The 15,233-nt window shown below is 36.2% G+C and overlaps 1 protein-coding gene across 1 annotated transcript in view; it reads right to left on the minus strand.

The window, feature by feature from the left end:
- Positions 1-15,089, minus strand: part of trappc11 (trafficking protein particle complex subunit 11) — a 40,072-nt gene extending 24,983 nt beyond the window's left edge. Inside the window, exons 1-15 of the mRNA XM_062045347.1 lie at positions 14,954-15,089; positions 12,717-12,941; positions 10,296-10,465; positions 8,979-9,049; positions 8,361-8,475; positions 7,263-7,362; positions 7,088-7,161; positions 6,349-6,445; positions 5,856-5,989; positions 5,521-5,662; positions 4,352-4,445; positions 3,191-3,270; positions 2,006-2,084; positions 907-961; positions 611-756 (exon numbers count right to left, since the gene is read on the minus strand). Coding sequence (XP_061901331.1) covers positions 611-756; positions 907-961; positions 2,006-2,084; positions 3,191-3,270; positions 4,352-4,445; positions 5,521-5,662; positions 5,856-5,989; positions 6,349-6,445; positions 7,088-7,161; positions 7,263-7,362; positions 8,361-8,475; positions 8,979-9,049; positions 10,296-10,465; positions 12,717-12,923 — 1,564 coding nt within the window. The 5' untranslated portion in view covers positions 12,924-12,941; positions 14,954-15,089. The remainder of the gene's footprint in view (positions 1-610; positions 757-906; positions 962-2,005; positions 2,085-3,190; positions 3,271-4,351; positions 4,446-5,520; positions 5,663-5,855; positions 5,990-6,348; positions 6,446-7,087; positions 7,162-7,262; positions 7,363-8,360; positions 8,476-8,978; positions 9,050-10,295; positions 10,466-12,716; positions 12,942-14,953) is intronic.
- Positions 15,090-15,233: the final 144 nt, after the last annotated feature.

The following is a 15,233-nucleotide window of genomic DNA, read 5'->3' on the forward strand; positions in this document are numbered from 1 at the left end:
GGACATACACTATTTGATTTCCTATTATGCAGTTCATTTTTATTTGACAGTTATTGAAATATCTTTTGTGACATCATGCACAAAAGTGCACTTACTGTACAAAAAGTGCACTTTAATTTAGTGTTGTTTTGATATGTCATCTTAGTGACATCATTCATAAAAGTGCACTTATAGCTTGTTTTAAAATGTCTCTTGACAATTTGCACTTTTTGTTTTGGAAATGACATGAACGTTTGTGCCACTGCTTAATAACTGTTTAATAAATACAGTTTTGGTAAATTGACTTAGTTGTGATTTCCCCCTCTGCATGAAAGTTTAAAATGAGCATATATTAATGCAGTATGAACAAGAATGTTTTAATGTAGACACATAGAATCAACATACTGGTGTGATTATATGCATCAAGTGTTAATTCAAAGAGAAGGCAAAATATCGAGATATATATCGTGTATCGTGACATGGCCTAAAAATATCGAGATATTAATAAAAGGCCATATCGCCCAGCCCTACTCCCATGGAGACACCACTAGTCTGAACCACTACACATTACACTTAATTGTGCATTAACACTCTGGCTTAGAGGTTTAGTGTCTGAATACTACGTACTTACCTCTGCCCAGAAGCTCCATACAATATATGATGTAGTCCTTGACACTGGCCATCAGGTAGGCACAATGAAGCGCTGTGGTTAAAATGGCTGACTGGATTCCACACCAATGTTCTGTGCGATAGTCACACATCACATAGTCCAACAGCCTGATAACAAAACAAGCACAGAACAACTCACTGACAAGACAATCTTTGAAACCATAAAAGTAAAAATAGCAAATTAAATGTGATGTGTTCATCTAGGAACATAAATATCAGCGTGTAAAAGTGAAAAGTCGAGAAAAACTAATGACTTACTTGAGGGCTTTGGCATAATCTTGAGCATGATAGTACTCCTCTCCCATTTGCACCACTGGCAAAAAATGCAAAACAGTTACCATGGATACATTATAAAATAAACTTGCACTGATCAGCCAATTACAAATCGAAAACGAAACTAACAATGCTTAGAAATGTAGATTTCTCATTGATTGTACTCATTTCAGTCCCCATTAAAATTTAGTTGACACTCTGCTGTTTATGTTTTGCACAGGGTGTACCCCGCCTACCGCTCGAATGCAGCGAAAGGGACAAGCGGTAGAAAATGGATGGATGGACAAACCAACCACACCTAGGAAGGACATTAATTGTGTTAAAAAACAAAGGGCCCTGATTTAAGTATAAGTGCAGCACACGTTCTATATGCATCTTATAGTGATTGGAAAAACTATCTTAGTACAGAAGAACAATGTACTTCGGAGAGGGAAAAACATCTCCGTATAAAGAAAAGACTTATAGCCTGCTCAGTGAAAATTATCTTAGCAAGTATATATATTTACATTGTGCTGGATACATTGGGATGAATTATAGCTGTATTGGGATGAATGCAATGGAAACACCCAATCTCACCAAGTATGTATATTTCTAATTGCTACTCAAAATATCTAAACATGTCACATAAAAACTTTTTTTTAAGCTATAGATCTTCTGAGGAAAGAAATACTACTTTTGAGCATCACACGTTTGTTATAAGACAAACTACTCCACAATACTAGTAAGTATAGCTAATAATACTTGAATTGCTCATTTCAAGCTCATTTATGTTTTTAAAGCTTAAATATAATGTACTATATCATGAAATCTCACCAAGACAATGTTGACTTGTTCTATTGGGAGATTTGTCTGCTCATTACTGTCAAGCAAAATTAACTTGTATTATTTTATTTTGTTTTATTACTCTTTTTAAGAGGGGCATTTTTTCCAGTGTGGGAAGACATCCACTAACACAAATGTGAAGTTTGTTTAATAATGTGCGTGTATTGTGGTGTTGCTAGTAGTCATAAGAGTGTGTGTTTTATGGTGGTTGTGTAGCTGAACATTAATTAAATAAGAGCTGTGATAGTAAAGTGTTACTTACTGAGGTGACTTTTCATTCGTGGACACTTGTACTTCTTAAACTGGGCAACAGCATTACTGAGAAGAGTGATGATCACCTCCTGTGCAGACACAATCTTTTGTTTTAATACAGTATATACTAAAATGCTGAACACACAGCACACATCAAAGTACTCAATGTACTGTATGTACAGAGAAAGAAGGAGCGAATGCATTCAGTCTACACTGCACATGTTTTCACAATAATAACTATATAAGATCCTTAAAATTTAAATACTTATTTCATATTTTTTATCAATACCTTTTTTTATACTACCGGTACATATAACAATACTGCATCGTACATTCTACTAAAGAAGGAAGAAACTTTGATGTCGGATGACATGTAAGGACGACACTTTGGGATTAGCTGCTCTCAATTAAGGAAGGATACTCTGATTTCAAATGATCAGGAAGACAATGCATAATATGCAGCATTCAAATTAAGACGACATATACTTTGATGTCTTTATCAGGAAGACAATAACTTAAGAGAAATATGTTAATGTCGTTAATAGGATGACAATGCAACATACGCTGCATTCTACTCAATAAAAAGGATACTTTAATGTCCTAATTGGGACGACAATGCATTGTATGCTGAATGTCACTTCCAAAGAAAGATACATTGATATGCTTATGCTGCATTCAACTAAAGAAAAAAGACACAATGTCCTAAACAAGACTTAGGACAACAAAACATGCTATGCTGCAAATAACTTAAGCAGATACATTGATGTCCTTATCAGGACGCCAATGCATAATAAGATGCATTCTACTCATGAAAACAATTCATTGATGGCCTTATCAGGACAACAATATGCTGAAATTAAACTCAAGAAGAAAAAACGGAGAGGGATAGAGACTATCTGCAGTTGGAATTCATCTTTCACCTCAATGAACCATAGTTCTCTAGTGCCAGCAGCACTCATGTAGCCAAAGAGCATGACATAACCACGACCATGCTTGACTGTAGACACAATTCTCTTATCGATGTATTCAGTTTTGTTTCCAGATATTTACACGAAAATGTTCATTTTTAGTGCATAGTAAATCTTTACTGCTCTACCAGAAGTACACTGACTACTCTAAAGTCTATCCAAGTTTACTTCCTACAGTTTTCTCCCTTGAAAAGATAAGGGTGTTGTGTACCATTGCATGCACTTACTGAATGTGGTACATCTCTTTCTTTCATCTGTAACGCTAGGATTCCTCTCTTTTCTTTGTCTTGGTCAGGAGGATCAATACCTACAAGAAAAATTATAACATTTTAAATATTCCAGTATTTAAGGCTATGATCACATCAAAGGCTTCAAACAGTCATTTATAAGTTTTGATATAGGACATTTTTTACGTACACAAATATTACAATTTAGTACATATGCAAACAGTACATGTATTTGTAATCAGACTTTTTTGTATTCAATTAAAACAAACGTGTATTGTTAAACAGAACGTTTTTATGGCATCTAGTTGGTAAACAAATCTAATCTATCAAATCTAGTGCAGCTTTTGGCTAGCAGTAGTCATGGCTACCGATGGTGCCATGGAGAATCTAGAGCTCAAAGAGCCTCTTTCATGGTAAAAGTATCCTGTTTGGGAACACTTCCAGGTGCAATACTTAAACAAAGACAATTGGATAAGATGAAGCTGAAGATGAAGTTGTTCAGTAGAAATGGAGAACATGACTACAAACTAACTATTAATACTGTACTTCAAACAATAATACACTTAACCACAAACTGTACTTCAAATAATAATAATTAACTTTACCAATAATAAACTTAACTACAAACCAAATAATCATTCACACTCAAAACTATGCCTGTTGTACTTGTCTGTATTCTTGTACTTTACGAAAAAACTAATACTTGAGAACTGTTTTACTTATTTGAGAATTATATTTATTTATCATAGAATGACCTGTCAGCTGTTTACAGTGTTTTTTGTTTCCTTTTCATAATCAAAACTGCTTACACAAAAGTTAATCAGTTTTATGTTTTGCACTTTGTTTCTTAACTGTAGATAAAATGAATCCAATATTGATTGAAACTGATGGGACATAAAATCATGATAAAGGCATACGGTTACTTCAAATACATACAAAAATGTTGGTTGTGTGTGTGTGTGTGCGTGTGCGTGTGCGTGTGCATGAATTTGATATGATGATGATATGAATTTTGAGAGATGTGAAGTGGTTTGGATCCTTACAGCCAAAACTTTTTTTCATCAAATCAATGTGGACACAAGAAGAATAAGATGAATACATCTGATTGAGTGCTGCTAGTGTGAACATAGCCATAAACGTCAATATGCATTAAAGACTTACTCTGATGTCCTTGTCTCCATGGTCTCTGACCATAGTAGTCCAGTCCTGCATTCTGGGTGTCCAATGGGTCAGATGAAGGATACACCGCTCCAGCCTAACACAATATTCATATCACAACAAATATAAATACCCCCCCAAATAAATTGATCAAGCTGAAGAAATTTAGCAAGATTGAAAAAAGTCACAGTGGGTCATCATACCAACAATCCATATGACCAACTCAGAACTGAACTTTACAAGCTCCTTGTTTGAGGATATGTACCAAAATAGAGGCAATAAACAAGAGGAACGAATATAAATCAAATCAAATATTCATTATTTACAGTACTTTGTTACATGTTGTACCAAAAGTCAGTCACAAGACTTTTGTTTTAGTTTGCTCAAAGCAGAGTTGAACTAATGCTAAAGTCACTGGCAAAACAGGCTGATGCTAAAGCTACTAGATGTGTTCATGTTGATATCATGATCTCAACACTGACATGTATTGCACAGATCTTTATAGTCATTTGGTGGGAGTGAACAACATGACATACATAGGTCACTTCCTCAACAGCGCCGCCCAGTGGCGACAGGAAATTGTTTGCACAGAGCCTACCGTACTCCTCTAAGGGCATTTTCTGATCAACATCATATTAAAGGGAAACACAAGTTGAATGACTTCGCTTCTTGAGGTCATGATTGGTGTGTACAATGAAGATGACACTGTGAAGAGATTAATATGTCAACGCCTCAATTTCTATTCGTTTAGTTTAGCCTTCCCCCCCTGCTGGCTTAATCAACACCCGTATTTCTACTTGCATCAACTTCTGCACCACCAACATTTGTGTGGGTGAGCACCCATTCAATGCTGCTTAGATTTCATCTTGTTTTGCAGCTATTTTATATTTACTTTCACTTTAGTTAAAAAGTCTGACTATAGCATCAATGTATGAAATGATAGCACTCACATGTGACATCAGTCTGATTTAAGGCACTATTATAAAGCAAACCACACAAACTACCAACCAATAATTATTTCACCCATGCAGGCAAAAAGGTTTTGGGAATAAACATTCCTGGGGTTTCACTCCAAATTGTCCACGTTATGATTACATTTTGTCTAAAACTAAAAATAAAAGATGATTCCTATTTTAAGAGCTTATTGAAGCGTACAATGAAAAAAAAATCACCTGACTGAGCTGCAATGCTTGTCGCTTCCTGTCCTGGCTGTAGCAGGCAGCCTGCTGGTAGTAGAAACCAGGGTTTTGTGTCTGGATAGCTGGCAGGCCTAACTTGATTGCTTCATCAAAAAGCTCACCAAAAGACTGGAACCTGAGAAGAAATATTTTTTACACAATGTTCATCACCCACTTTTCAGTAAACCATCCACGGTCAGTTAATACATTGCATGATTATTGCGATAATATTTTGCGATTAGTCACGTGAGTTAACTTGTTATTACCGACAGCCCTAATATAAATATACACACAACAAATTTTAGCAGTCTAATGTATATTATACTCACTGTTTTGACATCCATGCTGCATGCTCAAAGGCCAGCTCAGCACAACCAATCTTTTTCTTAAAAAGGTCAATGTGCTTTCTGAACTGAGAAATAGCATCAAGAGGAGTATTGTGCTGGAAACAAAGACGGCACACCTAAAAATAAAGGAAGAAAAACACAATCAGCAGCTTGTAATTCTTTTCTCTATTGTGTTGTCACTGGATATTTAACATTTACATTTCTTTACAATGTCCATGTTTTCTCTTTGGTGGCTTTAGTAAGTAACATTGAACTTGCATTCTGTCTACAAGTAACGAGAACTGTGAATCTTTTCCTGCTCTAATTTCACTAATGGCTCAGCTGATACTGCTTGTTATTTAACGTTTCATCCCAACTAACAATCAAATCATTACATCTCTGTGTGACAAATATGTGTACCGTTCCAGTGTATTGACACATACAGGTATTGCTAGATGTTGATCATTACAGAATAGGGTATCAAACAGATACAGACCTTGTAGTTAATAAATCCTGCCAATGTTTTGATCTCCAGCATGTTTGACTCGTAGGCTCTGAGCTCTTGGACAAGACTATAAGCAGTCCTGTAGTGCCTGTAAAATAAAACATTTCAAGCAGCTTGTACAATCTTTTTACACAAGCATAATTGAAGATCCTGTATAAGATGTAGGGTTCACTTTGATGTTCTTCACTTTTACACTAAAATCAATCCCATATGGGTAAATGTTAAACTTGGCACACTTGCTGGCGAGGTCATCACTCACGCAAAGAAAACCAGGCATTACCTTATCTGAAATCAATATCACCAAAAAAAGGATACAGATATGATCGTCTCTTTTTTTTTAATCTCAATATTGGTCAATCAATATTACCGAACATCCCTAATAACAATCAAAAGAGTAGAGAATAAGACTATTTTTCAATTACAAGATGATTTTTTTTCTGTGTAATGTTCTAATGCAAACTATTTTTCATTGAGGGCATGTTGCAGTTATGGCTGCCCTCAGAGGGCATTTTTTTGCATAATTAAATAATATTCAAGTATAAAAGACATGTAATTGTTTGCTGTATATGCATTTTCGGTCAAAATAAAAAATTAATTAGGAAGAATGATGAGAATTCTAGGCATTCATGGGCCACATAAACAATGTGGTAGACCAGATCTGTGTTCTAATGGGTCAGATGTATTTGATTTTTAAAACATGCAGTGAAAAACTAACTCACTAATGACTTACTTTAAAGCGTTCTGGGTGTCTTGCTTTAGCTCACTGAAGAAAGCAATTTTAAACTGGTGTCGAACAAACAGCAGCTACAAGAAAAAAGATAAAAGTATATTGTACTAATCATGTAAATGTCATCAAGAAAAGCTTATGCTTCACATTAACGTGCAAATATTATTTCCATAGTTACCTGATGTGTAGTCTTGTTGAGAAACTCCTTATGGGATTTAACCCTGCGGATTTCATTGTAATAGTATGTCTGAGCATGCTCGTAAAAAGCATTCTCCAACCTGCAAAGATTTAAATAAGACTATTTTACACACAACACATTATAGTGCACTACTCACAGTTGTGAAGGGAACCTAACGGTTCACCTTGAAATAATACGTTTTATACTTTTACTACATAAACAGGTGCAGCTTATTAAACTGAAATATGACAGAAACTTATTTGATTTTGTGAATTAAATTAAGAAAAATACTTACTGTATTTAATACTGATTTTTTTAAATTTGCTGTAAGCTATTCACATGCACATGTAACATAGTACTAGTACATAAAACAAGTATTTGATCCTCTACTTATTTAGTACATTTACTCGAACAAAAATATGAACACATTTTTATTTTTGCTTTATTTGAAGAGAAAGAATGTGAATCTTGAAATAATCTCATTATGTGTATAAAATACACCAGTCATTCAAACTTCTACACCACCATGAACAAGACCAACAAACTGTCAAAGATTGTAGACCTGCTCAAGAATGGAATGGACTACAAGTTTAAAAACACCTGAATGAGTCACAACAAGACCCCCAAGAGAATGAGATGTGGTCAGATGACCTACAGGTACTACTACTACTACTACTACTGCGACAAACATCAGTGCAAGTCCACCAGTACAAGTGCTACTTGTACTGGTGGACTACAATAAACTACAAATATACTAGTACAAGTACTACAACTACAAGAACACTAATACAAGTATTACAACTACAAGAAACTACTAAAGTACAACTACAATGCACTCTACAACCATTACAAGAAACTATAATACACGACAACTACAAGTGCAATATTACAAGTACTACAACTACAAGTATAATAAACATGTGATCTCTGTATTGTATTGGGATGGAATATTTATTTCAAAGCATATAATACAAACGTGTTGCTATTTTATTTCATGCTCGGGTGCATTGTGTTAAAATAATGCTAGAGGAGTGTTCATACAAAAGTGAACACAGTAAATTAAGTATATTAATACAGCTGTAGGGAGTATTAAAGTACCGTATCATGTAACCAACAAGGTGGTCAGTGTGTGGAAGAACAAACAAACTTTTTCCTGACAAATCACAGGCGTGGCAAAGAGCTGCAGCTCGTTCAGATGCCACCAAGTCTTCTCCTACACAAACACAAGACAAAGTAATTCATGTAATATACAGCATATACACCGTAAATAAAGAAGAAATAACTGCATTTTTAGTAGAAGTTACAAATGAAAAAGTGATACAAGTCAAGTTAAGAATGTGGAAGAAGAAGCATTAATATATTGATGTTTATCCTAAACTAAAACTTTGTGAATACTTTTCACAACTTCACTTAATCCAAAAAAAAAAACATTTCTGTACATCCTGCAATCACATAAGACATAATATATACAAAACGTTTTCTCTGAAGGTTAAATCATATATACACATAAACAATCAAAGGATGTAGAAAGGATTGTAAAAAATAATTTAAAAAAATATATACATGCATGCCAGTTGTGTGATATTAGCATCAACATTTCAACTATTTGTCCTTACAATACATTGTATGAAATACTTAAATGGTATGCAATCCTGCTGAAAAGACAGCTATAGATATAATAAATGTGACGTTATTACTAGCATATTTACTCCTCACCTGGAGGCAGAGGAGTTTTCTTCTGAATTAAAACCACGGCCACTTTGGTATTCCTGCTTTGAAGGCTTGACCTAAATACAAATCATTTACAAACTAAATACATAGTCATAAGTTTAACATTGCCTCATATATAGCAATAAGTAAGTTTGTCCAAACATTTCACTGGTACTTCAAATTATAACAACAACTTTATTACTGAAGATCCTTTCCTGTCAATCTTGTTTAGTAACTCAGCTACTGTGAGAGCTACAAATATTTGGAGAGTTAATTGTTTTAATGCTTTTTGTCTTTACATTAAACGCCATTCACAATGGATTCGAAATAAATAAATCAGCATGTACACTTCAAACTTTAATTTTAGAGTTGTGCTAAACAAAGTAATTTAGGGATTAAAGCTACAGTAAGTGTACCCAAACACACACTGATAAGCAACATTTTAAGCCCATGGACATTTTATGCCTACGGACATCATTAAAAACGAATATGAAGATGAATATAATTACAATTATTGCAGTTGAATCACTGGATGTTATCTACACAATGTAAATGGTAAATGCCATAATTTTGTCGAACTTAATTAAAGTTGAAAAAACACTTTATTCACAGGCTGATTTGTTTATAGATTTATTTCAAATCCATTGTGGTTATGTAACAATGTGTATACTAATGAAGGCTACTAAAACATTTGATAAATGGTGTACATCAGGGATATTCAACCAAATTGTTTTAGGGGCCACATTTTCAGGATTACAGGACAGCTCTGCTTTTTTTAGTGACCTTCTGCAAAAAAGCTAGTCAAAGATCATTTATATGACAGCACTCTGGTGTTTTTAAAGATCTGTTGCAAAAATGTTAGTCTCTCACAGTTTTTTTTAACTAAACTCACGGGCCACTAGTTGAATAGCCCAAATAGTGAAAAGGACAGAACCTAAAATGGAACCTTGAGGAACACTACTAGTAGAACTAAAGAAGTTGAAGAAATTACTATAACTGCATCTGAAATAAACAAGCTACAGCAGCAACTTAGTTACATGAATCACACTACAAAAATGTGTAACTGCTATAAAAGAGAGTTCTTAAAGGGGTGCCTTGAGATTCCCAGGGTTCTATGTTTGCTTGCAAGGTTAAAATGTCAATGCAAGGATCTGCCAATGTGTTTACAATGGTCCAAGTTATTCTATGCAACAGGAACACTATTGTGTTTCAGGAATTTGCCGCACAAATGTTTGTCTCCCAAGTTTTGGACTGAACTCGGAGGTATGGTGACATTCATTTTACTTTTAATAATACTGCAATCAAATCAATATTTGTACATACCTGACAATCTCCACCTTAGTAGCACATTCTGATTGCTTCTCTTTCCACTGTGGGTCATCCCAGTCCAGTTCGTAGAAGACAACAACCAATGCTGGGACTAGGTTCAAGTGCTTGTTCATCCACAATGTTTTCAAGATCCCTTTAGGAATGTACCACTCGTAGGATGTACGCTACACGGAGAGAAAAACATCCAGAAAACATTCAATGTCTATCATTTAGGCATCCATTGTAGAATACAGTGTTTCCTCAAAGGACAAAATATAGCTTAAAAGAAGACCGTGTACAGAAGGATTGTCCCAAAAATTCAAGTTCAGATTTATCAAACACTAATAAATATGCCAGAAACTATTTAAACAAAAGGTCAGGACACAACAATAGTATAATATTAGCATCAACCAACATGGTGTCCACACCAGATCCAGTACATGTTAATTTTGCTAGGTCGCATTAACTTCTTGAAATAAATGGCATAACAACATTCCAATGCCTGGTGTTGGGGTTTTTATTTTGATATGAACTGAAGATACTGGTACAGCAGTATACATTTACCATCAATACATAGCATTATTGTGTAAATATCTGGAAACACAAGTAGGAACATGTCCTTGTTGAGAATATCACTGCCCTAATCATATTGGGACATGCAAAGCAGTAATCTTATATCTAACTAGGCCTGGACCGGTAACAAATTTTGCTGGACGAGATATTGTTCTACAAATTGTTGATAAATTATATTATTATCAGCATTATGTTAAGACCAAATTAAGCACCAATGTAATCATGATATATAATAACAATGCAAGTAACCTTTTCAAACGCTATAAACTTTAATTCTCATTAGTGGGTTTTTTAGCATTGTAATTGGAAGGACAATAATCTTTGATTAAACAAACATAAAACTAACTCTCATTTTCTGTTAGCAAAAACGGATCTTTGATAAATATTTGTGGCCATCACTTTTCAACAAATTTAGCATAATGGCTGGTTGGTCCGTTTTGATGGGATCATCTTGCTCACTCAGTTTGAATCTGAAATATTCCCTCACTGGACGTCTGGCTTTGCAATCATCTTATTTTCCTTCAAAGTTTTGTTACTTTGCAATGATTCTTACTAACAAACAGCGACACTATCGAGGCTCTGTCCGTGCACCGTGTGTGTAAGGTATCACTCCCGTCTCCGCACGCTGAGACAAAGATTGTTGATGACAGACAAAGGGGTTCACTGCGTTAATTCAGTTCTGCTATTGAATAAACACGCTCAGATGCTGAGGGCGTTGCACAAATGGCACCCACTTGCAGCCTGTTTGGAAGCGACAAAGAAAACAAACATACATGGCATTTTCTGTTCTGACCAAACTATTGTTGTAAAGTGTGAAATGTTTGTCATGCAATTAATACTGTTCTATGTGTCGCTGTCGGGTGGTCACTGCAGTTACTGCATTTTTGAAGAGTGTGCATTTTGACTCACACTTCATTGAACAGAAGTTACCTAAGCCAAGCAGAGCAAGTTACGGTGCCAGCACATACTTCATGATGAAATACATATATCCCCAAACGGTAGAAGTTTGTATCTTTGTTTTTGTATGAGATATTGCCAGCTAAATTCACAATTTGATCGTAAATTGAGCCCCTTCATTATGCTAATCAGCCATGATTTGCAATGTCATCCAAGTCGTAGTAGTACAAATTCATATTTGTTTATCGTTTCTATGTCGTTTATAGTAGCATTACAGTACAGTCTACATGTATATATTTGCTGCACATATCTATATATTGATTGTATCGTCTTTTTAGTTTCACCCTTTTGAATGTCGTTTATCCTGCTGACACGCTCATTGGTCACCAGAGTTCATGACATGAGAAAGTTGTTAGACAGCCATTGCATGAAACATGCACCACGAACGGCATATGGCAATTTTTCGATGCCGGCAGAATTATTGAGTTTATTTTAATTTGTCATTCAATTAATTGATATATTATCAGTTTGGGCCTGTACCTAATGGCCTTATCAGTCTTCCTAGCTCCATGTTGCAAAAGTCACATACAGCCCAGCTTTCGAAGAGAGGGAATAGTAGCCTCTATAATAGTACATTCATGGTTCCCTGAACCACATCTCCCCTTTGCTAGCAGCACTCCTGCACACTACCACAACTATGATTGACTGTAAGCAGGACACAACCATCTAGTTACTCACTTGTGTTGCCAGCTAATTGGGCAATCATGCTGTGTTTTGACTCATTATCAGTGAACAGTTCTAGCTGTACATAGACTACTGCACTGAAACATTAGGGGGTGTACTCAATTTGAAATACCGTACAAGCACAGAGACAGCAATATTTACAACTCTTCTTAAAAGCATTCATGTATTGGATGCTCATGTATTATTATCATTCAGTAATTTAACTTTTATCTATTGGCACACCTTAGTACGACATTTGGGATACTCATGGTCACCCGGGAGAATTTTGAAAGAGATTGGAACTCTGTCAGCCCGTCTGTTGGTGCTAAAGACATCCCAGATAGCGCGGTGCACAGCGTTGTACACCACATCCAAACCAGTCAGAGCCACAAACGCCATCGGCCGACAGCACAGCTCTGGAGGAAGCTCACACTGTAAACTTGCCATCATCTACTTCTCTACAAATACCTGAAAGACATGAAAACACACCCTATGTTAATTTATTTGGATGAACAATGTTACTGCTCTTCTTCATTGTTATGGTTAACAAGTGTTGGTAGTAGTTAACAGCGTTAGAGTATAATGGTCTTACTAACAGCGTTATTATTTCAGTAACGAGTAATCTAATTAATTACTGTTCCCATCGTTGCGACGCCGTTGCCGTTATTGAGAATGTGAAGTGGCTCGTTACTACAGTTTGGTTGAATGACGCGCAAAGTGTCAGGTTCCGGACACATTTCAGCTGCCTGGAGAAAAAGCAGAGGGGCTGGGGAGATGATGACGCCATTGTAAATGCGCTGATGAGGATTGGCTAGATGGGCGGATCATGACCTACTCACACTGTTTCACTGACACACAACAAGCGCCCGATAATTGTGATGAGTCGGAGCCAGGGAAATTCAAAGGCAGTGTTCTCAAACTGAAAATACCGGCACTACTTTTTGCTCATTGAAATTAAAGTCAAGAATGTTTATGCAACATGCACGCTATGTCCAGGAAAAAAGTGTTTATCCACATCTGCCTCAAACAACACATATCGCACCTCACATTGACACATGACACTTGCAGCTTTTACTAACCGAAACCCAAGCCCATAAGTAGCCAGCTTTTTAAATCAGCTTCTTTGGGGGCTGGCTGTCCCCTGCTTCTCCCGTGCCTTGTCCTCTGCTGGGCACGTCTGTCTATGGCCTGCTGCTGGCCCTGCCGGGCGGCATGGTGGGCCCAGCTCTGGTGATCCTATTGCTTGCCCGCCTGACTGCGTGGGGCCGAGTGTCCCTTGTTACCTGGGCACCCCACCTGCTGTTTTGGGTTGGGCTCTCTGGGTGGCTGGGGCTGTACTTTGGCTCCCGCACACACTGGGAGACAAATATATTGTACATACAAATACACATTCATACTCACATACACAGGTACATACACTACCACATACATACACAAATACAGTACATACATCCACATGCACATTCACTGTACAAACATAAATATGCTGTACATATACAAGCACATATGCATACATACACCAAACATATAGAAACGCTGTTCTCCTAGGGGAAACTGGGTAAAACATGGCACACTGACAAAGCTTAACCTATTGTTACTATAACAATCTACAATGTTAATACAGTTCGCTTCTCTTTCTTCCCCTCCATTTATCTGCTTTCTTTTGTAATTCAAGTTATCATTACATATAGGGGGGGTTACCCACATATGCAGTCCTCTCCAAGGTTTCTCATAGTCATTCACATTGACGTCCCACTGGGGTGAGTTTTCCTTCCCCGTATGTGGGCTCTGTACCGAGGATGTCGTTGTAGCTTGTACAGCCCTTTGAGACACTTGTGATTTAGGGCTATATAAATAAACATTGATTGAATGATTGATATATGTATTGTTGCATTTGAAACAACTGAATTGTTGATAATAGAGGTAATTATTATTATTCATTATCAATACTGCTATTTCTATTGGTATTTGTATTGCTTCATTTGTAGTGCAATAACGTTCATTGTCATTTCTGTGTTATTAATGTTTACTTCACTAACTGCTTCTTTGCTATCACTTTTCGTATCATATTTGTACATATCGTATTTGCTGATGTTGTTGTTGTCTCTCTGTCTTATCCGGCTGCAACAGTCACATGACTGTCACATGACACATTTAAAGTGTTGTACAATTTCTTATTGGTTCAAATCGACCACGCAAATAGTGTAGGGCGACGCTAGCTAACGACATGCTAACAGCCATCGCATAATAACATCATGCAACGCACGGCCGTCAAGTGAATGGATTAAGGCAATCCAAGTAGCACTGACACAAGACATGAAATAACATTCAAGGACAATTAGGCATCCACGTAATATCTAAAATCCGCCATTAAAAGTAAAAAGATGCAAGCTCGATTATTGAAACACACGGGACCTTGAATTGAGATTTGTACGAGTGTAACGTAATCATAAATATTCTATTAGTGAACAAGAACATACCTTAAGTTCAGAAATGAAGTAGAAAGATCACATGTAGCATTGGTAGTGAGTTCTATCAGACCAAAAACTGCAGCTTGTGGGAGTCTGCTGCTGCCACCCAATCTGCATGCGGAAGTAAATCTGCCAACAAGCCATACTACGCATGCGTACACGATAACACACCAAGTCAACATTTAGCGTTTTTGATTGACTTTTGAATTTAATTTGTGTCCAAATGATACTGTATTAAACATGTATGTACATAACTTATTTCGACTCTGCTTTTGGTGTCATGTCTCTA

Source organism: Entelurus aequoreus, linkage group LG04, assembly GCF_033978785.1.
Source record: "Entelurus aequoreus isolate RoL-2023_Sb linkage group LG04, RoL_Eaeq_v1.1, whole genome shotgun sequence".
NCBI lineage: Eukaryota > Metazoa > Chordata > Actinopteri > Syngnathiformes > Syngnathidae > Entelurus > Entelurus aequoreus.